This window comes from Stigmatopora argus, chromosome 4 (genome assembly GCF_051989625.1).
Source record: "Stigmatopora argus isolate UIUO_Sarg chromosome 4, RoL_Sarg_1.0, whole genome shotgun sequence".
Classification (NCBI taxonomy): domain Eukaryota; kingdom Metazoa; phylum Chordata; class Actinopteri; order Syngnathiformes; family Syngnathidae; genus Stigmatopora; species Stigmatopora argus.
This window is the reverse complement of record NC_135390.1, coordinates 9,216,299-9,239,767: the sequence shown is the minus strand read 5'-3', so window position 1 is coordinate 9,239,767 and position 23,469 is coordinate 9,216,299. Positions and strand designations below refer to the sequence as shown.

The 23,469-nt window shown below is 39.1% G+C and overlaps 2 protein-coding genes across 3 annotated transcripts; one reads left to right on the top strand and one right to left on the bottom strand.

The window, feature by feature from the left end:
• The first annotated feature begins 402 nt into the window (after positions 1–402).
• Positions 403–5,897, top strand: cep72 (centrosomal protein 72). Its single transcript, XM_077599779.1, has 11 exons — positions 403–544; positions 736–863; positions 948–1,140; positions 1,208–1,268; positions 2,357–2,481; positions 3,470–3,537; positions 3,606–3,699; positions 3,793–3,950; positions 5,411–5,486; positions 5,671–5,754; positions 5,836–5,897. The coding sequence occupies exons 1-11, from the start codon at positions 469–471 to the stop codon at positions 5,865–5,867; spliced, it is 1,095 nt and encodes a 364-aa protein (XP_077455905.1). The 5' UTR covers positions 403–468; the 3' UTR covers positions 5,868–5,897.
• A 1,751-nt stretch (positions 5,898–7,648) lies between these two features.
• On the bottom strand, positions 7,649–23,164 carry tppp (tubulin polymerization promoting protein). 2 transcript variants are annotated; one of them, XM_077599497.1, is made up of 5 exons: positions 23,039–23,164; positions 15,985–16,065; positions 15,370–15,705; positions 9,431–9,584; positions 7,649–9,353 (listed from the first exon to the last, which is right to left on the bottom strand). In XM_077599497.1, exons 2-5 carry the CDS (start codon positions 15,996–15,998, stop codon positions 9,144–9,146), a joined length of 714 nt encoding a protein of 237 aa, XP_077455623.1. In that variant the 5' UTR covers positions 15,999–16,065; positions 23,039–23,164; the 3' UTR covers positions 7,649–9,143. The 2 variants fall into 2 exon arrangements, with proteins under 2 accessions (XP_077455623.1, XP_077455624.1); XM_077599498.1 differs by lacking the exon at positions 23,039–23,164 and adding an exon at positions 16,902–17,047.
• Between the last annotated feature and the right edge of the window lie 305 nt (positions 23,165–23,469).

Below are 23,469 nucleotides of genomic sequence, written 5' to 3'. Positions count from 1 at the left end.
CAACAAAAATAGGACGATTCCTCCGTAAAATTGTGGTCAAGGCAAAATTATGTCTACAATACCGAACTTCGCTATATGGAGTCGCATGCTTGTTTGGACACGTGACATAACCAGAACTCATGAGTGCGCAGGCGCAAAAGTGAGGCGTTCAGAGTAGCTGGTAAACACAGCAGTTTGCAAGTTGGTTACCCGGGAATGGAAAGGAAATGTATTCGCCGCTACTTATCGGGTTACCCGAATAATACTTAAAATCTTTATATATTATTAATTTTGACAAAACTGTGGAAGGATATAAGTTAAACCTCGTTTGAAACTTGACTTTGATGTGCGCCTTCTGATTTTCTAAGATCCGGAGACATTAATATATAAAGATGAATTAATTAATTATTAATACAGCCGATTTTGTATTTAATAAAAGAAAAAGTATCGTTTTAAGTTAGTTTATAAGAAGCAAGTTTTACGGTAAAAATGGCATCAGTGACTTTGGTGGCTTTGACTGAAGAATGGATAATGGCCAAATTGGGATTACCTCACAAACGCCTTGGTAACACTTCTTTATAATTAATATGGTAATACTTATTTGCGTTTGGGTTAGATTTTAATGTTAGTTTCTGTAATAAAAAATGTTGGCTATCTTTGCACCTTTGCTTACAAATTTGTGGTCACAAAGAGTATAAATTCAATTGAATGAAACTAAGAAAATTAAAAGATAAGTAACTAAATTCATTTTCACAGGAGATGTTCGTTCACTGAGTCTCCCTGGTAACTTTAAGCAGAAAATCGGATCCCTGGGAAGTGGATTAGCCAATTTTCAACGTCTGAAATCCCTGAATCTTGCATACAATTCATTAGTGTCTGTTGAGGTAGGCCTGATGGTTTGTTCGACTTTCTGTTTTGTGTGTGTTTTTTACTCCAAATTACTAATTTAACCTATTTTACTTGCTTAGGGTGTGCAACACTTGAAACATTTAAAGACCCTAAATCTATACTACAACTGCATACCTTCCATTGAAGAAGTGAAGATCCTTTTTGAGTTGCCAGTCTTGACGGAACTTGACCTCAGACTCAATCTTGTGGGCAAGATTGAGCCACACTACCGACCTTTTGTGGTCCATTCCATGACCAGCCTACGGAAATTAGGTAAACTCACCCAGACTGCTCATCTGATTTATGTTTTTGTAGTTTGATGCAATCCCGTTGCTTTCAGATGGATGTCCAATAAAATATGCTGAGCGCAAGGCAGCCAAGAAGCAGTTCTCACAACAAAGGTAAGCTACTATCTTCAAGGGCAGACATTTGTTTAGGGGTGGGTTTTCTTCATTTATCTCCCATCGATGCTTGCCTACCCTCATGTTAATTTTCTTTATTATTTTTGCAATCCGATTTCACCTCAATATACTGCTGTCATGTCAACATAATGTATGTGGCAGTGGCCTTCAGAAATCTGGCCAAAGTTACTGAATAATAATAATAATAATAATCGGACATAGGCTTTGTCATCATCATTGACTCGACAAAAGCTTAACTGTCATCATACCCAGCTGCGTATGACGAAATTGGTAGTGCTTCTGCACAAGGTGCGCTTTCCCGTCAAAAGGCCCAAATAAGTGATAATTTCAGACTAGGTGGCATTCTGCCGTGATGGATACATCGCATCACCCCTCGAGCGCAACCAAATCCCGGCGACTGCAGAAAAAGTTTGCCTCGCAGATGCCAACAAAGAAAAAAAACGGATCACTTACCTCCCACTGTCTCCTCACTTACCTTCAGTCAGCCAGTAGGAGGCAGATCACCACCCAACGTCCTTCATGTTACCTCACCCCGAAGTTATTACACAGAAGGGATTGTGTGTCGTGCTACCGCAAGTTCAGAGTCCTGATGGCTGTGGGAAAAACTGTCCTTAAGCCTATTTGTCCGTACTTTGTGAGACCTGTAGCGTCTGCCAGAGGGCAACAGCTGGAACAGGTTGTGACCAGGGTGGTATGGGTCCCCGACAATGTTCCCGGCTCTGCTGAGGTAACGAGGGCTGGCAATGTCTTCCAGTGAGGGCAGAGAGCAGGCGACGATCTTCTGGGCAGTGTTAATCACTCTCTGCATGGCCTAAACCTCTAAGGTCTCAAACCTTTATTAATGCAAGTGTGGAAGTGTTTCTTGAATTGATAAGATCTTTGAGGATGCTTCCAGAAGCTTTTAGTGGTTATCTAAAAACTGGAAAATCTTATATTCAAAGTACTGTATTACATCACATGTTTTAGTGTTTTAGGCATTCCCTCCCCCCACAGTGCATCAAAGTCATTAATAGTATCACTCTTATTACAATCTTCAATGTTATTATTGTCTCACTTGTGATTTCCAGAAATCACGACGACAAACAGGCTTTACTGGAACTCCTTGACGTGAAGCCCTCCCTGAACTCTGATACTCTCCAGAAAAGTCTGAATACGGCAAACAAAGAATCACAGACAACTTATCAGGAGCCAGGTGAAATATATTTTGCCTCATTTTCTCCTCCATCTCATTCCCCGTTGTTTTTTTCTTTGTAACGCAAATTCCACATACCAACGTCACCAAAGTTGTTCAATCGAATTGGTATTAATACATAAAATATGAACAAAACTGACAAAAATACAAATACTGTACAATACTTATGAATAACGTCACTGTATAATGCTGTTATTCCAGCACTAGGTGGCAGCAAATTTAGGTTTTTAAGAGTTTTCCATGGTTTTGTGATAACCTACAGCACGTTTGAGAAATGAAGCTAAAGCTAAAAGAGGTGGAATTAATCAGCATTTTATAATTCATCCAGAATATGGCCTTAAATTGTCTATATCTCACCACTATCACCAGAATAAACAAAAACACTGCTTTAACTAATATTGCAAACAACAACAGGTTTTCATATTTTTACCTATCACAGCATGTAAACAAAGAATTTAAACGAAACTGTGGATTTAAAAAGTAGTTGACCTTTCTTTGGCAAACTAACTTTTAATGTATTTGCAGGTCAGCCATGCACAATCATCAAAAGTTTGAATCATTTTTTTTTTTTTTTAAAAGGTTAAATTTGGACTATTCTTTACAAAATTGTAGCAGTTCAGCAACATTCCAGGGACGTCTGGTGTGAATACCTTTTTTTTAAGGTCATGCCACAGCGTCTCAACTAGGTCGAGGTCAGAAAAGAACAAACAAAAAAACGTATTGATGTTCTTCAAACCATAGTGAGACAAATTGAAAAAAAGCACTGTACTATTGCGTCTCTTCTAAGGAGTGGTTGACGTGTAAAGGTCACTGCAAGAGCACAGTGTAGATCGCTCAATTCTGTATTTAACTATTAAAGAAAAACGGGCTTTCCAGTCGCAGTTAAAATTTGTAAATTGTTTGATCAGGCAAAAGTAGCCATCTGAGTTTAATTGTTTTGCCAATTTCAATATCAAAGCTTGTAAACTCTCTGTCCTCATCATTTTAGGCACTTTTTTCTATCCTTTATGGCAAACTGCGCGTGACGGTATGCTGAAACACGCAGAAAATAAGCAGGTACAAAGTGTTCACTGCTTTATGTCACATTATAATAAATCATCAATAAATCTGAATGTCACTCCCAGAATCGTTACTGGAAAGCCTTGGAGAAGCTGCTTGACCTTATGGACAAACACTGGGTGGGAGAGAGAACTCTGAAACTTGACACCAACTTCCTGAGTGAGTTCTCTTGGGTATTCTGTCTAATTGGAGGCAATTTAAGAATTTGAATGAAGAGAAAATGTGAAGACGTTTTCGCTTTTCCGGACCTAGTTCAGATTGTACAGATCCTCTCGATGATGGAAAGCCATATAACTAATAAGGAGGAAGAGGTCAACAACTTAAAGAAGGAAGTGGGCGCGTGGTGTGTTTTTGCAGCAACACAAGAACATGATCATGAAGCTGATTTGAAGAAAGTTACTGCTAATCTGGTAATAACACAGTGTGTTGCAAAGTTCTGAAAAGTTACGATGTTGGAAGCTTTTCATGGGATTTATGGAAGCAGTAATTTACCAAAAAACTAAATCTTTATAAGACGAGTTCAAAATGATCTACCTCAGTCGAGTTTTGTGTACTGTCTAACACACCTGTGTCAAAGTGGCGGCCCGGGGGCCAAATCTGGCCCGCCGCATCATTTTGTGTGGCCCAGGAAAGTAAATCACGACTTTCTGTTTTAGGATCAAATTAAAATGAAGAGTATGGATGTATATTAAATTTCCTGATTTTCCCCTTTTTAAATCAATGATTCTCATTTTTTAATCCATTTTCTTCTGTGTTTTTAGTTCAAAAATCATTTTGAAAAATCTAAAAAAATATATATATAAAAAAGCTGGAATAAACATTGTTTTAGATCTATAAAAAAACTTAAAATTCAGGGCTTTTAATCCAGTTCTTTTAATCCATTTATAAAAAATATTTTTTTTTATCTAAAATGGTCCGGCCCACGTGAAATCAAGTTGACGTTAAAGCGGCCTGCGAACCAACCCGAGTCTGACACCCTTGGTATAACATGCAATAAATCTGCAATGAGTTAATGTAATTAATTAGACCTGAGACAGAAATGATAACTAGGTCTCCGAAGATCGATGCATGGTTGGTGATAGTTACCTTGTGCCTTGCGATTGGCTGCCAACCAACTTTGATGTACCCCAACTATTGCTCGTTGGGTGGGATAGGCTCCAGTGCCCCTGCGAGTCTCATGAAGATAAGCAGCTGAGCAAATGAATAAATAAAATAATACTCTACAACAGACATATTAGTATACTAACGTTAAAACAGCTAAATAATACATTTACATTGCATTCAATGTACCAAACCACAACAATATGGACGACAACTAAGTAAAACTAGATAGCGACTATCTCGGGTCAAATGAATGAATCATTTTCTGAACCGCTTATCCTCACAAGGGCCCTGGGGGGGTGCTGGAGCCTATTCCAGCTGACTTCGGGCACCAGGTAGGGGACACCCTGAATTGGTGGCCCATCAACCGTGTTCACACTCATACCAATGGGAAATTTAGTTCGACAAGCATACCCTGCATGTTTTGGAGTGTGAGAAGAAAACGGAGCACCCGGAGAAAACCCACGCAAGCCCGGAGAGAACATGTAAACTCCACGCAGTGAGCCACCTGGCATTGAACCCTCGACCCCAGAACCGTGAACCACTGCTAGCCACACTTTCACCGGGCCACCCTATGTTTGGGTCAAATGAAATCTATTTTTGTTTTTCTTATTTCACATGAGAAAGTTAGGACGTGACCAAAAAGGAATTTATCTGAAAACCACAGCAATAAACTTCCCATGAAAAGCTTACAGGAAGTTAAAAGCATTTGCAAGGGTAAGCATAACTTTCTTCTTCTCAATCAAAGTAATTGTTCCTACTAACTCAGGACGAGCTCAACATCCAACTGCAGACCACCTTGGAGGAGAACTTTGCCCTCCAGAAAGACCTGCTCATGTCAGAACGTATGTATCACCACATCACAGAGACTTTCCTATTTGTCAATACAACAGTGTGACGAGAAGGGTTGAAATGTGTCTTAAGCCAGCCATATTTACAACTTATTGGGATGCAAAATATCAAGATACATCACCATAGTGTTATATTGTCACACACACATAGAGGAAACTGTCTCTCTTCAACCCGCAGAGACCCAGAGAACAGTGGAAGAGCTGACAATTGAAGTGGAAAAGCTGAGAAAAAAATTGAATGAGGCCGAACGCACATCAACAGGTACTTTATTCTCCTTTGAGGGGATAAAATAATACACTTAAATCATCCTTACTTTGTCTAACTTGTTTTGTCTTGCTGTAGGTCTGATTGGAAGTGTGAAGGAGCTTGACTAAGGGGCATTCCTGGGATGGTCCATTCATTTTAAAATTGTACGCTCTGCCCAAAGGCGCGCCAGCCTTGTAGATTTAGTTTTTCCACCCCCCCCCTTCATTGTATTGAGATCTGCAATCATTGCGCTATTTATTAAGTGGAACCAATGTAGAAGGCAGTGTTTATTTGAAGCGAACCTTCAGGGAGTAGGGCAATTTATTAAAGGAAGTTTGTGTATAAGTGTGTGACAGTGCGGTCATTTTAACTAATGATTTTGGTGGGAAATATTTTGGACTCCTGGATGAGCATCAAGGTTGGCTCTCCTCTTAACCCCTGTTGTTTTTCACTTTTCTAGGTCAGATGGGAGACTCAACAATGAGGCAGCCCAGTGAATTTATCATGCTGCAAAGTGACTTTTTTATATACAGTACAGTAGTTACTTGGGGCGTCAGCTATGCAGGTATACACACATTAGGGGCCCAGATCCGACCCTCCACGTCATTTTGTGTGGCCCCTGATAGTAAATTGTGCCCAGCACGGAGTGTGCTTTTCTTATATATTATTATGAAATATATAAAAGTGTATTTAATATTATAATATTGTACAATTATAGTACCTGATAGTGTAGTGCAAGGGTGTCAGACTTGGCTTGGTTCGCGAGCCCCTTTAACGTCAACTTGATTTCACGTGGGCCGGACCATTTTAGATATAATATTTAGATTTCTTTTTTTATAAATGGATTAAAAGAACTGGATTAAAAGCCCTGAATATTAAGTTTTTATAGATCTAAAACAATGTTTATTTTAGCTTTTTTATATATATTTTTAGATTTTACAAAATGATTTTTGAACTAAAAACACAGAAAAAAATACAATGATTTAAAAGGGGGAAAATCAGGAAATGTAATATACATCTATACTCTTCATTTTAATTTGATCCTAAAACAGAAAGTCGGCACTCATGATTTACTTTCCCGGGCCACACAAAATGATGCGGTGGGCCAGATTTGGCCCCCGGCCGGGCCTTTGACACATGTGCTGTAGTGGTTCACTTGCCTGAATTCAGTGCGTGTGCTGGTAGCAGTCTGATTGTGAGTGCGGACGGTCGTTTTTCTCTCTGTGTGCCCTACGGCTGGCTGGCGACCAGTCTGGGGTCTATGCCTTTTGCCCGAAGTCAGCTTGGATAGTCCTCCGCAACCCTTACAAGGGTATGATGAATGAATGTACAATCATTTAAAAATTGAGTTTTTTCCTTTATTTTTAAATTTAGTACATGAGAATATTTGCAGATATGCTTGAAATAGAAATAATTATCGATGTCAATTACCACAAACAAGCTCATTCATTTTCTAAACCACTTATCCTCACGAGAGTCATGGGGGTGCTGGAGCCTATCCCAGCTGACTTCAGGCACGGGACAAGGGACACCCTGAATTGGTGCATGTTTTTGGAATGTGGGAGGAAACTGGAGTACCTGGAGGAAACCCATGCAAGCCCGGGGAAAACATGCAAACTCAATACAGGAATGCTGGAACCCACCTGGGATTGAACACAAAGAGAATTTTAAAAATGTAAAAAGAGTATTAACTAACTTCCTCCATTGTTTTTTAATTACAAAATGTAAACTTGAAAATATCAAATATAAAAAAATGTAAGGAAAACTTATGGCTTGCGATGTCTTTGAGACAAATGTACTACACACTGAGCAAGTTACTCTACCTAAGAAAATAGATGCCAGATAAGTATTTTTCCAGTTTTATCAGCCGAGCAACATGATTCACGCTTTCACTTTCACTACAGAAATGTTTGATGTGCTTCAATTTTATTTTCAGTAATGCACTACAAATCATGAACACACAATTAAGAAGGTCTAAAGAACAAGCAGGTACAAAGATCCACTGCATGCACCAGGGACACAATAGCACATGGAAAAAGTTAGGAATTCAAAAATAATACATCTAGTTCGTCCACATTAAAGGTGCACAGTATTTGGCATTAAGCACGGGGAGTTTACTCGAGCTACTGCAGCAGACTAAATACCTCCACTGATAGCTGCTATAGTTTTGTGTGACCACAAACACTGTCACTGGTAAAAATGCTTTACAAAAGTTTAGATTTTTTTCCCTTTTACTTCAGACAGTATTTAAGGATATAAATGGCATTCCCTGCTTTTTTTTGTTCGTTTAGGTTTTGTCTCGGATGACAGTACCACACATAAAAGGTTCTCCGGATAACAAGTATAACAACGTTTGATGGCAGTCAACTTTTTCCACGTATTATATTCTATGGATGTCAAGCTATAAAAAATTTCATGACTCAAGATTTCTAAGCAAGAAAAAAACTGTCCAGTAGTCTGTCCTCACAGCAGGCACAGTAGATCAAATACGACAAAGTCCTACCATCATTTCTGTGCTTCTCAATTAAATGTAATATACATAATAACATGCACAAGGTACAGCAACACAGAAAGGAACATTAAGCCAGTGTCAGAAATCAGAGTGGCTACAGTTATTAGATCATACACACTCTAAACACACAAATATTACAGGTATTGTGCAGAAATGGAGGGATAATATCTTAAGTCAAATGTTAAAAATACAATCTTGCACAACTTTGCTTCTGCCTGATCAAATCACAGATTTTAAAACTTTATGCAAAAATAGTGTTAAGAGAGAAGGGGGAGAGAATTGGGGGAATCCCATTCAATTTACTTGGGAGACAAACTAGATGAGCTGAAGGCATATTAAGAAAAAGAGATCTTATAAAATGAGTATGAGTATGAAGTTTATAGACTGTTCACAACTGTCAATAGTAAAGAAACAATAGACACCAAACGGAATATTAAATATGTGTACAAATGTGTGTCAATTATCTGGAACACTTTGCCAATTGAAATATCTGGAAGTGGGTGTTAAAAGTTTTTTTTCAGCAAAAAAGTACAATATTACCTGAAACTTTGAACCATTTTTTGTCACAATTGTTTATGTTGACTTTCATTGTTCATTGTGCTTGATAAATTTTCTAAAGCCGGATCAAAACAAATGAGCGTCATCCTCATTATTGTCATTATCGGCGTTGTCCTCTTGGCAGTCGCTCACTATTAGACAGGAATGTACCAGCTGGTGAAGACTTTGCAAAAATAGATGTAAACAGTTTTCCAGTTCTCACACTTTCATAAAGAGAGAAGAAACACTCTCTGCACGCATACATACACAGACAAAATAACTGGGTGGGAAAATATACGACAACCGATTTTGAAGAGAAGGATCCTAGCCGTCAATCCACGTTGATCTCCACCCTTCACATGGGTTTGGCCGTGGGGGGTTTGGTGACCTTTTTTTCGTAGGTCCCTCGATGCTTGTATCCCGAGACGTATCCCGAAGTATCGACTAAGTCGACTCGTCCCGCCTTTCCCTTTCCGCGCCCTGTGCCATCGAAGCGCTCCTTGTGCGAACCCGTGAACTTGGTGGTGTCTGTCAGTCGGTTGACTGTCGGGGAAGCGACAGCTCTCTGCGGAGACCATTTAAGAGGTTATTTAAGCCCCCTGCTGAAATAGTTGAAGATTTGTGTTTTAAGAGAACTCTTACCGTAACACCGGCGATTACTGGCGTCTTTCCCTCAATCAGCTTGAATACCTCAGCCTCAGCCTCTTCTCCAGTCTTCTCTCTATACTTTTTTCTGGCAAGCTCACCCAACGCAACCTTGAACTCGTCATATGTGATGGTCCGACAGGATTTCTTCCTGAAGAAAAAGTGATTTGTTCAAATGACGGAAACTTAAAAAATAGGGAATGTGTTTCAGAGCGGCACTTAAGTTACTTTTTGTACATTATTTTTTAAAGCCTCGAATGGTTTGCCTCGAATTTGTTTGTGTTGAAAGTACCCGGAAAGTAATTTTTCCAAATTATTTAGTTGTTTCTTTTGGTTTGGATTTCTGCCAAAGGGAACTCTCATTAACATGCAGCCGGCTGTATCCAGTTTGGATATATTCTCTTTGCTCTAATTCAGGGGTGTCAGGGGCCGCTTTAATGTCAACTTGATTTCACGTGGGCTGGACCATTTTAGATATAATATTTAGATTTTTTTTTTTATAAATGGATTAAAAGAACTGGATTAAAATCCCTAAATATTCAGTTTTTTATAGATCTAAAACGATGCTTATTTTAGCTTTTTTAAATTTTACAAAATAATTCTTGAACTAAAAACACAGAAAAATTGGATTAAAAATTTACAATTATTGATTTAACAGGGGAAAATCAGGAAATTTAATATACATCGATACTCTTCATTTTAATTTGATCCTAAAATAGAAAGTCGGCACTCATGATTTACTTTCCAAAGCCACACAAAATGATGCGGCGGGCCAGATTTGGCCCCCGGGCCTCCACTTTGACACATAGGCTCTAATTGGTTGTGGGAAGCTCATGAGCATTGGCAATTCATGTGGTGACTTTGACGCCTTGTCAAATGCAGACAACAATCAGTAATCAATGACACCAAGCTTTGCTTTTTCACAATTTTATAAAAATAGAATATTCTCTCATTTGATACTACCGCTTCAACGAGCTTCTGTCCCCTATGACATCCTAATTCCAAAATATTCCTTATTTCTTCTCATAAAACATTCCCTCACATGACACCAACACACTCATTGGTGTGTCAAGGCTGGAGGTCAGATTGTAGATATCTGGGGGTCACACACAGAAAATGGGGTGGTGGGTCAATTGAGAACCAGGCGAGGAGGTTGGCTCCTCACGGCTAACAAACCAAAAAAAAAATACTACTCGGCAAAAAAGTGTCAAAAGTCATGGGAAAAAAAGCAGCCAAAATGAGAGTGTGACTGGGTTGAAGTTGGTCTTCACGTTTTTTTGTGATTTAATTGCAATTAAGTACCTACGTTTGAAAGTCAAAACTGCTCAGAAAGAGAGCAGATTTTAAATCAGTGACAATGTTGTAACACCACACCGTGCCTTATTATTCAAGTACCTGCCTGCCCACCTTGTGCTTTCCCCAGTACTTTAGAGTGTTCAACCAGACTACCCTGCAAGTTTTTGGGCCCTGGGAGGAAACTGGCATACCCAAAGAAAATCCACGCAAACTCAGGGAGAACATGCAAAATCCACACAGTGAAAACCCACCTGGCATCAAACCCTCGACCCCAGAACTGTGAGGCCGACGCGCTAACCACACGGCTGCCTGGCCGCCTACTGAGAATCCTTATTCTTACATTTCCTTAGTTTATCTATATTAAAGTACACCCCAAAATTAGTAACAGAAACCTTAGTGTGGGCATCCTGGCGGCTTGTTGGTTAGTGCGTCGGCCTCACAGTGGGGGATCTGGGTTCAAATCCAGGTTGGTCCACCTGTGTGGAGTTCGCATGTTCTCCCCGGGCCTGTGTGGGTTTTCTCCTGGTACTCCGGGTTCCTCCCACATTCCAAAGACATGCATGATAGGCTGATTGGACACTCTAAAATTGTCCCTAGGTATGAGTTTGTGCGTGAATGGTTGTTTGTCTCCTTCAGTCAGCTGGGATAGGCTTAACCTCCCCCCTCGACCCTAGTGAGGATAAAGCGGTTCAGAAAATGAGATGAGAGAACCTTAGTGTATGATAAATTTGCAAATACTTGTTCACTGCAGTGTACAATCTAATGTGCTTTTGCGTCTGTATCATGAAAGATTGTATCACTATCACTTTTCTTTGGTATTTTGGATCCGCGTCAGCATTGCTCTGTGTTCATGCACGGTCATTTTGGAAAGCCGTTTTTACTTGTGAAACTGAATATGTTGACATTTATAAGGCCATCGTGTACCAACTGGCAATAAATCAGATCTTCTGCACTCATGTTCCATTTGAGCATTTCACTCTCCTACTTGGCCTTGTGCCTGTTTCACTTCCACATAGTAACAAACACAAACATTCATCGCTCTGGAGATAGGGCAACCAAACAACAGCCTATGAAGTTCCGCCGTCTCCCAGGGAAACCTGCCGTCATAGCAACAAGCCACAGTAAACAGGGGTGTTAGGCTTTATCATACTTTTTGCTCCCCCAGTGACCTGTCTTGTCTAAGCGATCAGTGTTGAATATTTAGGCATTCAATGCTGGGAATCATTCCTATGATGTCTGATGATAGATGAAGCTAAACTTGCAAGGCCGTTTTTGTGTGACCAAGACAAATCACTGTCTGCACCAGATTGATCCTACTGGAATATTGGAGGACTAGTCTCATCTCATCTCATTTTCTGAGCCGTTTTATCTTCACTAGGGTCGCGGGGGGTGCTGGAGCCTATACCAGCTGACTTCGGGCTAGAGGAGGGGGACATCCTGAATTGGTAGCCAGCCAATCGCATAGCACAAGGAGACAAACAACGATTCATGCTCACACTCATACCTAGAGGCAATTTAGAGTGTCCAATCAGCCTACTTTGCATGTCTTTGGAATCTGGGAAGAAACCGGAGTACCAGGAGAAAATCCACAGCCCGGGAAGAACATGCAAATTCCACACAGGTGGACCGACCTGTATTTGAACCCAGGTCCCCAACTGTGAGGCCGACGCTCTAACCACTCAGCCGCCGGGCCGCCCTATTGGAGGACTCATGCATCGCTGCTCTCACTGCTCAGTCATGCCTGGAGTCAATCAGTAAACGAATGGGAGCCCCTCCACCCACTCATTGTCTTGACCATGCCACACTTGTCATAGATGCAGGTGCACACATTTCTTTTGCCATTACATTGTAGAATTCACCTAAGTCACATGTGTCAAAGTGGCGGCCCAGGGGCCAAATCTGGCCCGCCGCATCATTTTGTGTAGCCCGGGAAAGTAAATGCTGACTTTCTGTTTTAGGATCAAATTAAAATGAAGACTATAGATGTATATTAAATTTCCTGATTTTCCCCCTTTTAAATCAATAATTGTAATTTTTTAATCCATTTTTTCTCTGTTTTTAGTTCAAAAATCATTTTGTAAAATCTAAAAATATATATAAAAAGCTAAAATAAACATTGTTTTAGATCTATAAAAAAACAGAATATTCAGGGGTTTTAATCCAGTTCTTTTAATCCATTTATAAAAAAAATCTAAATATTGTATCTAAAATGGTCTGGCCCACGTGAAATCAAGTTGACGTTAAAGCGGCCCGTGAAACTGACACCCTTGACCTAAGTGTTGATTTTTTATGATTTTTTTTCCAAGCAGAAATCTCTTATTCCCTTTCTGGGCTTAGCATTTATGTGCAACAACCACTGAAGTGCAAACAGTTTATCTGTCAATTGTAAGTGATGTGTAGCGTACCTGCTGATATTTCTGGCTCACAAGTAAAGTTGAAAAGTGATATTCATCAATCATTTCAGCACGCTGCTTGTTCTCTTTTTCACCCCAACAAAATAGTCATTGAAGTCAATGGCTGCCATTCACAGCATTAGATGTCCAATCTATATGGACTTACTTATACTTATAAAAGAATTATATAAAAATACAATATCGATGAATAATTTGGAAAATAATATTTTACTTTTTTATTGACTAAAAATAGTCACTGGCCCTTTAAAAGGTTTAAGGTGTTAAGTGTCCACCTAATGAATAGTTCTCAACTGTAGTGACCATCGGTCCTGAAAGGTTTAATTAAGGGTTAAATTTAAAAGAGCAATTTGTTACTTATTATTGATGCCACAAATAAGCTCCAAACTGCCTATTATAGTCCTGATTACCATGGGGACCATCACAACTAACACAAGTTTAGCTCTCTATGCAGAAAAAAACCACTAAATTAGTGTGACATTTCCTATTTCATAGCTTTTCCGCTCCTGCAGTAAAACATCATGATGAGTTTCTTCCTACCACAGTCTCCTGTTTCATTGTATTTATTCATAATGTTACGACTATTGGGGATTCAACAGTACAAATTTAAAGGGACAAGTTATGATACACCCAACTGTCTAGCACACTTGAGATCGTAAATACATTTTTTTCCTCTTTAGTGCAATTGAGGTCACAGTTTATTAATAGACTCTTGTGCACTTAAATCAAGCAGCAAAGGATGAACCAATCTGGCCTGGGGAGGTACAGGAGGAGCCATCCAGCTAGATATTTGTTCTGGTTTGAGATAGCAGCTTGGCTTAGTGGCGTGGTTAAAAAACATTAAATGTAAAGCAGTTTTGCTACTGTTTTATCACATCTAATTGTGTTTTTCCTTCCCCCTTTCCTGTAATTATAACATGGTCAATGTTTGTGCCACTTCATTGGATGCAAGGCGTGAGCGTTCAGGGACTAAGTCTGAAGCCATGAATGCTTCTGCATTAGTAATATAGAAGCTGTAGTACAATATTGATGAGCCATATTTATCCAAAATACATTATTGAAAGTATCATGTCTGGATCAATTGGTTCTTTTGTGACTTCATTCGTTATGTTTATAAGATTTAATTGTAATTGTGTGTATGGGTCATCCCATTATTACAGATCAACAGTATTCTTTTTCATTACACAACTTATTTAGAACATATAATAATCACATTAGCAGCATTGCAGGAAACAGAATACTAATGTTGACTTTTCCCATGAGAAGAATGTCTAGCTAATTGTCATGGCTGACCAAGAGGACAAAAATACTCCCGTAACTATAATATATATATATATATATATATATATATATATATATATATATATATATATATATATATATATATATATATATATATATATATATACACACATATCCATAACCAGGGGTACATGAGTTAGCGTCAGACATTAAATCAAGGCTAACTGTTTTATAAAAATATGAAGACTACATATAAATGTGCTCTTGCCATTCTTTTGGGAAAAGGTTTGTTGATGTGAAGTTTCACTGGGTTTATTTTTCTACAGTGCAAATATGGTTATGTTAACAGGGTTGCGTGCATGTTGCGGGACACAGATTCCTTAAATAAGAATTACTATTGTAATAGTATGATCATAAAAACAAAGGTTTCAACAGTTGCAGGAGACAAAAATTAAACAATACTAACAGGAAGATTTCTAATGATCCCATTTACTTTGCTTTGCTTTGTACTTTGTGCTTTTGCTTTGTTGTTCTGCGACCTTTGCGACTGTACTGTCTAACTTGTAACTATGTGGTTTTTTTTTCTGTATCTGCATCCCCCCTCCCCTTCTTGCTACTGTCACAATGAAATTTCCCGAATATGGGATGAATAAAGTTATCCAATCCAATCCAAGGCCTTTTAAATGTCATTTGAACTATTTTTATGAGGTTCAATTTGATCATTGAGGTGGTTGGAAGAAGACAAAAAACTGCATTTTAGAGAACTTTTTCACTATTTTAAAAAATATTTACAAGCATTTTTTAAGATTTGGTCTCAGGATGACACATTTTGCTCAAGTTTTAGAATTTCTAATGCGAATTATTTTAAAACTTGAAGATAAAGATGCAAAATGTCCTCCAATTCTGGAGTGAACCACTTCATTATGAACAGATTCTCATTTGCAATGCTGGAAAGCAGAAGAAGAATGTACGAGTCTGCTTTCTTACTTGACTTTGGAGAAGACAATGTCGACGTCTGTGAGGGTGATGTTCTTGCCGTCGATCACGCCGCAGTCCTTGCAGAGCTTGGACCAGTTCTTTCCGTGCAGGTCTTTACCGGTAGCGCGGGTGTCACCGTGGATGGCGAAACGACGAAACGACTCCTCTAAGGCGGTCAACTCCACCGGTGTGGATGAGCCCACACCTCCGTCGCTTGTCCCATTAGAGTCAGTGGAGAGCCTTTTGGAGGCGCGGTCTTTCGAGTGTTCATTGTGCTGACGGAGTTGGGCCGAGCTGAAGCTGGTATTTTTGACTGTCTGGACTTTAAAGTCTTCCACTCTATCTCTGAGGAAAAAAAAGATTGTTCACCTGGCTATCCGTGTGGTGTAAAAGACAAACACATACCAGCAGACTAAAATCAGTTTTTATGTCTTGGTTAAAAGAAAAAGAAAAATTGGCCTAAATCTAGCACATTTAAGTACACTGCAAATGAAATGATTAGTTTGCTGCAATCCCATGGTATAATTGAGAACAAAAACTAAGTGTGTTTGGGAATTGAACATGCATTGCAAGCATAGAGACTAAAGTGACCTACATACAGTATGGAGAGCTTTTCAAACTTACTTCTGGTCTGCCATGCCTGTGCTGAAATTAGCTTCCTTCTGTGCAGTGCTTTGATGAGCTGACTTGTGTTTTCTCTTTGTGCTGTGGAAATGATAAGAATGGAGGGGAATACTGTGAGATGATGTGACCACGTGTGAGTATAATTGAAATGATGGCAACAGTATGTCTTTTGCATGGCAATTTCAATGGTGATAGCATTTCCTCGCAGGATGAATACAGTATCTAGATATTTATCCAAGAAAGGTTTTCAATGTTCTTCTTGCAAAAGCTAATCTCCTAGTTTATATTGGAAAAACTAAAGAAATAGCAAGTTTAGTGTAGTCTAGTCTAGTGTAAAGTAATGGGAACTCCACAAAATCCTCCACTTACATCACTGCATTGTGTCTTATCTCATTTTCTTCATTTTTTTCTTAAATTATGGAAGTGAATAATATCAGTGAACATATAAACACTATTTGTTTGAGTATACAGTATATTATAAAGCAAATTACCCTAAGATACCATAAAAATAGTTACCCACTAGTGCTGTTAGAGTATTGTAATTAAAACAAGTATGAAAAAATCCTATTCATTAATTTTGGTTCTGATCATTTGTGTTTCCTATATTCTTACAATAGATGCTCATATTACAAATTCTGCCAAGATAAATGAACTGCTCCGGTTTAAAAAATAATGCATGTCAGCTTAAATTTGTCGTTACATTCAATTCCATTGACTCCAAACCATGACATTCACATAATAAGCTATAGAAAATACTGAAGAACAAACTTTGGAGAGAATTTGACACGCGGACTCCAAATAGTCACAAAATGTCTCTACAGCAGCCCATCACTTTGACCACAACTCACACTTTTAAAAAAGCATAACTTGGCTAAAGATACAAAACAAGGGAAGCAGGAAATAATAATATACTGTACCTAAATATCAAATACAGAAAACTGCCATCGGTGCCAAAAAAACTCAATCCAACGGTCTTGTATGCTCACCTTTGAGCTGTTCCCATAATTAACGCAGCATCCTTAAAGAATGTTTACTGAAATGCTGAGCGTAACAAACTAACCGGCCAGCTTGAAGCAAGCACCCACTTTTGTTCACGTGATTTATGAAGCTCTTAACGGGTCACCCCCACCAGACACTGTGTAAAAATTAAGTCTTTTGTCTCCATCAGCACCCTACGGACAGTTGACACTGATAAGAACGTAACCCTACGGAGACATGAATAGGTACTTAAGCGAAGAGTGACACAGCATAAAAGATATTCTACACGTCTGAATAATGTGGCTTTGAGAAATGAAAACACTGGGAGGCCATTGTTCAATCGGAGGGCCCTCTGTGCAAGGCTTGCACATTTATTCACACACACATGGCGACATCGTAGACTCTCACTATTGACGCAAGGCAATTTGTCATCGGGGACTCGAGCCAAAATCGGAGTTGAGCCTACACAGAATCGCATTCTTTATTTCACCTCCGAAATCTACCTTACATTAAGGTTTGATACCTGCTTGGGTTTGAACTTTGGAAATTTCTTCCTTTGTTGATGTTAGCGTTTGGTGTGTGTTTTGGTTATGGGATATCAACAGAAATTTTTACTCACTGATTCAGATAAACATGGCAACACTGGCCTAAAAGATCATTAGTTGTCCCATTATGTTTTCATTGAAAAATAAACATTTTTATCCAGAAAAGTGGTCCATTGTGTAAAAGGTTGAACCCAAGAACAGATGATATTTAAGTTTTGTATGATGAATGTAGTCAATTACAAGTATTACAAATAAGCAAGTGATCACATGATTCAATTGGTTTACAGTCCAATAAGATCCATAAATCATGTATCGTTTTCAATCACTTTAGTGGAAGAGAAATTAAAAATTATCCTAAATGTTACCAGGTGGGTAATGGTTCCAACTCCCCCCCAAAAATGAACTTTCAATGACAAGCCAATGCATTTCAATGAAGCTGCAGCAAAACCACTTTGAAACAAAGCATTCTTTTCTCCATTCTCTTCCGATTTACAGCCTATCGTCTCAAGTGTCCAATTCCACAGGACAACAGGCTTCCTCACACCATGAGAGGATCAACCCAGAGTTCATAAAACATTGTAAGTGGCTTTAATGTGAAGATAAGCACCAGTGCCTTGTTTTCTAGTCTTCTCTGGTGAGTTGAGGGAAGCTCTCCAGAGAGAAGGTTGCGAGTGTGTGACAGCATGCTTACATCCACTCGCCTTCTGGCAACATGCTGCACACATGAGTGCGCCAACCATAAGTTGACCCAATTTCTACCGTTTCTATTCAGAGCGACAATACGCCATCACGGCTGGAAACATTTTATTCGTGCTCAAGAGAGGAGATCATCCGGTAGACAACGTGCTAGGGATGAGCTGCCAAAAATGTGCCTGTGTGACATATAAAATGATGACATCCTCAATGGCATGAGGAGAGTGTTTAGGCTACATGGAATCATATCAAGGCATCACAGTGAACCCCATCTGTGTTCCATCCAGATCCTTGCCAGGAACATCTCTAAATTGTGACAAGTCAATCATAAATCACTCTTCTCCAAACAATTAATTCCGGAATGATGGTCAATTTGGTTTGATTTAGTAACACGCATTACTAAAATGGAAATAATCCGTATAATCGTTGAAAGGATTAACTGTATAAGTATTTACATGTGTTGAATGAAATGACAAGTTTAACACGTTCTCCCAACAAGCATGGTAACTAGAGTGACGTTTCATGATGATTAACATGTGAAGGAAAATAAGAAGCGAATAAAAGCAATAAAAATATAAATACACACTGGTTATGGCCCTAAATAACACTGTGAAGTGGATTATTTTTTCATAGTATTTCGCTCGTTGCATGCCATTGATGGAGATAGACGTCCGATTTTAATCGGAGAATCTGGCTGTTTATGTTTCAGTTCTTCTCAGCGATGGCACTAGACATCAGATCTATTTTGATTGGGAGGGTTAGATGAACAATGAATGGCAAACAATGAGTTAAATGACTGGCTCTTTGGCATAATCACAGTGCGACACAGATCTGATGTCAGCACCACTGCTCATCAGTCCTCACCTTTAGTGTTCTGTGAATCACAGAATTTGGCATGCACTGAATTACAGAGTAATAAGATGCTTGGAGCCAGCCACTGTGGTTTTTGTTGGCAGTGGCTGTGAACTCAATACAGACGGTGCTAAGAAAGCATGACGCCAAGTTGCAATTCTTAGGCTACAGCGTCGTCTGTTGTAGTGTAAGAAGATTCTCATTTGTGTCGGTTACAAAGGAACCTTTAACGTTAAACACTCCTAAGATTGAACAAAAATTATGTGTTTCTGATGCTTTTGACTAGTGGACATTTGAATAATTGACTTTTAAATTTATTTGTCTTATGCCATAACAGAAGGATATTAGTTTGAGCATTGATAAACAGAACCAAGCTACCTGATGGTGTAGTGCACAAGCGTCAAAGTGGCGGCCCCGGGGCCAAATCAGGCCCGCTGCATCATTTTGTGTGGCCCGGGAAAGTAAATCATGAGTGCCGACTTTCTGTTTTAGGATCAAATTAAAATGAAGAGTATAGATGTATATTAAATGTCCTGATTTTCCCCCTTTTAAATCAATAATTGTAATTTTTTAATCAATTTTTTTCTGTGTTTTTAGTTCAAAAATTATTTTGTAAAATTTAAAAATATATTTAAAAAAAGCTAAAATAAACATTGTTTTAGATCTATAAAAAACTGAATATTCAGGTCTTTTAATCCAGTTCTTTTAATCCATTTATTTAAAAAAAAATCTAAATATTATATCTAAAATGGTCCAGCCCACATGAAATCTGGTCACCATGAATGTGGCCCGCCAACCAAACTGGGTTTATGTGCCCATTAAGGTAGGAATCCTGGAGTATGGCGAGGTAGCAATCCACGAGTAGAACTGAATAAACATAACGCAAATGGAATTTATTCTAATGTTTAATGTGTCATGCATATCTCTGTTTTAGCCGTACAGCAATATTTTTCGACATACTTTTCGACATACTTATTTAATCCTCCCTCGAACCATGGTATCTTCACTCGTTTTCAACATTGGGTGAGTAAACCTATGGATTGAAAAACTCAATTTTACCTACACATTGAAAATATGCCTGATTATTGTTGACCTGTGCTTCTATTCATATTCACTGTCTCCGAAAGTTAAGCTTTACAACAATGGTTTGAAGTTTTAAGAGCAATTGCCAAAATGGGATCCAAAACTTTAGTCTCACAGTGAAGAGTTGCTGAGATGGAATCTTGTATGTTTTTCACAGGTTCTCTGGCGTCTTACATTAAAAATGTATTTCAGGTTTATTCATTCACATTCTCCGAACTGCTTATCCTCACATCTATATAAACAATTCTAGTAGAAATGATTATTGCAGGGGAAATATTCTATATCCATGGTCACCAACTTGGTTACTGTAGTGCTCACTCACAAGGAGCAGCCGCCTCCGTGTCTTTTCTAAAAATAGCTCAGTGACGTGACATTGTGATTTTCCAAACATGTTGTTCATCATCTGAAAATGTTAATGCTTGCATAAATGTATAGAAATCCAGTTCTACATATTTGCTTGCTACTTTACTAAACCAGTATTAACGATTCATTAACATGAAATTGTAATTGAGATAAACTAAACAAATGTAGCTATTTCGGAACTGTGTATCAAACTGGTATCCCTTGGCTATAATCAGTACTAGTAATGTAGCTCTCAGGCTCAAAAAGGTTGGTAAAAATGAAAAAAAAAAACATTTTTGGACTTTACTTAACCTAGCTTCCATTACACTACAGTAACCTGTTTATGAAGCCTCAGTGACAAGGGACTGATCTGACCCTTTTTTTATTACTATTATTTTTCCAGTGTATAATCATTTTCACAGTGAGGTAAAAGGTTTGTGACATCAGCCAAAAGGCTCTAAGGATAGCTTGGTGAAATCTGGGTCAATGACTGTGTTCATCCCATGCATGTCTAATTCAACCTATAGGGCAAACACATCACTGTAATCAGCCTTGTGGCACACTTGTGTTTCTGTAACAGACGTACAGTGGTAATATCCATCAATTCATCTTCCATAGCCCTTTTCATTCAGGTCACGGGTGAACAGAAGCTTACACAAGCAGGCTACACCTTTTTTCAATTTTGTATGTTTAAACATGTGAGGCGCATTGTGTAGGAAATGTGCTACCTTGCCTTGACTGGTCTCTTAAGCCCAATTGCAGGATACATGTAGTCAACTATTCACTCTCTGTTTCATGAGGTATAAAAGGAAATTTCAATGTGTCAAACCTGGTTTCATTGTAGTCATAAATTTTTCATGACTCACTTTGTAAGGGTATGCTAACACTTGAGGGTTGGTATATGTCACTTGGTTTGTAGATCACACTTTGGTTCACATTAAATATTGCACAGTAACTATATACATAGAAATTGATCATTGGTGTAAACGTCGACAGATTTAATTTTTAAAGGTACAGACAACACCGACTATAAAATGATCTTTATATGAATGATGGTGGTGCAAAAGGTTCAAATTGCAAATTTCTTGGACCTGTAATAATGAATAAAATCATGTTTAACCACAACAAAATGATAACACTTAGGAGTGCAGTAATTTTTGGTGTCAGTTATACCAATGAACATGAACACATGTAAACAAATGTGCATGGGAAAATTGATATTACTGATGTCACGAGGAAGGGCAGGAAATCTAGTATAATCACATTTCACTAGGTATAGTTAATACAATGTTTGCCTCCACCCCAGGTGGCCACTTTTTGAAAATACTACCTTTTATTCATGTTTTTCTCACGTATTATGCAGAGTAAAATCATTCTTTTTTTGCAAATGTATAAAGCACATTTTTTTACACTTGGATGCACATCATACAGGTGTTGTTATTCCCTTTAAATTTCCCATGGCGTACAGAACAATTTTCCAATGGAAAAATACTGAATATAAATGGAACCTTGACTATCTCAAGTGACACATTCATCAGAAGTCATTTGATTGAGAATGAGAAGTGAGAAGGACAGAAGGGAAAAATAAGGTCAAATTCAAGTCAGATTTGTGCATATTCTAGTGACATTTATTAAGATGTTTTATTCATAGATATTAATCATTAAATGTTATTATGACTAGGTCATTTATGTGTAGTAGACATGCACCTGCTTATGGTAAGTGTGATACTGGTGTATGCCCATAGCAAGCACTTATGATGTTGCTCACACTGGTCCTCAGTGTGCTCCGGGAGGTCTGTATGGCCAGACAGATGAAAAATTACAGGGAACATTGGTGAGGACACACCTGGGATCGAACCCTCGTGCCCAGAACTGTGAGACCGAGGCGCTAAACACCGACCTAACACATATCATGCTCTATTTCAGGGGTGGCCAACTCCAGTCTGTTTTCCCTATCTCCCTCCACCAACACACCTGAATCAAATCATCTGGATATGTATCAAGCTTCTGGACAGCTCGCTGATGAGTTGATCATTTGATCTATTGCATGCATTAATGTACTGGTTGCTGCTATTTTGCAATCCATCGCCAGGAAGCTGATTTACCAAGACATACATCCTGTCTTACATGCATAATTATGTAACTGGCCTACACATAGCGTGGAGACTTTGGCTGCAGCCATAGGCCAGAAGAAATGTCAATCACTCTTCTAAACCAGTGACCGCCTTCGATCGGGAGATAAACACAGTCGAAGACACTCACTCGTGTTGTTGATGTTACACAGACACGACTGCGGCTGCAGCTGTTGCCCGAGACAAGCGTTACATAAAGCCGAAAATGACACATTCACACAGGCAAATGTGCAGGCAGAACATTAGGATAATTGCACTAATTATCCCAAATTGCTGCATCCTGACGCCACCGAGACGAGCGGTTACGCGAAGGAATGCGAAAAAAACGCACCTTCGAAAATCCGATTTAAGGAAGCAACCGACTACATTTTACTTTTAAAAGGATTTCAAATGGCAATTGAAAAAGGGACGTGAAATGAAAATAATCACCTGGTGACGTAATCCCGCACCTCCGTCTCAGTTCATTATCATAGTTTGTAAAAAGGAGCGCTCCGGTGCGTCTCTTCTCTCCGCCTGCGCGCGCCAGTTGAGCGATGATGGCTCGGTTCGAACCCCCCCCAACCGGGATGCTGGAGAGAGAGCGGCCTGCTGATTGGCTGCACTCGCCCCGCGACTACCCCCTCTCCTCTCGCTTGGCCGCGGTGCTGGGCATTCATAGCATTTATACGGGCCTTTAAATCGCTGGCAGTAGACGTCAATGGCACTGAAAGAGGAGCATTCGCAGCCAGTGGCTTTATACTCATTAGGGTCGCGGGGGGTGCTGGAGCCTATCCCAGCTGACTCCGGGTCAGAGGCGGGGGACACCCTGAATCAGTGACCAGCCGATCGCAGGGCACAAGGAGACGGACAACCATGCACAC

Excerpts from the sequence above, each read along its gene's own strand:
- cep72 (XM_077599779.1), top strand. The coding sequence starts at position 469 with ATGGCATCAGTGACTTTGGTGGCTTTGACTGAAGAATGGATAATGGCC. Across the intron at positions 1,269-2,356 it reads AAGCAGTTCTCACAACAAAG|AAATCACGACGACAAACAGG; the intron begins GTAAGCTACTAT and ends TGTGATTTCCAG. Across the intron at positions 3,538-3,605 it reads AACACGCAGAAAATAAGCAG|AATCGTTACTGGAAAGCCTT; the intron begins GTACAAAGTGTT and ends TGTCACTCCCAG.
- tppp (XM_077599497.1), bottom strand. Across the intron at positions 9,585-15,369 it reads ATTGTCTTCTCCAAAGTCAA|GAAGAAATCCTGTCGGACCA; the intron begins GTAAGAAAGCAG and ends CTTTTTCTTCAG. Across the intron at positions 9,354-9,430 it reads CAGTAATCGCCGGTGTTACG|AGAGCTGTCGCTTCCCCGAC; the intron begins GTAAGAGTTCTC and ends TGGTCTCCGCAG.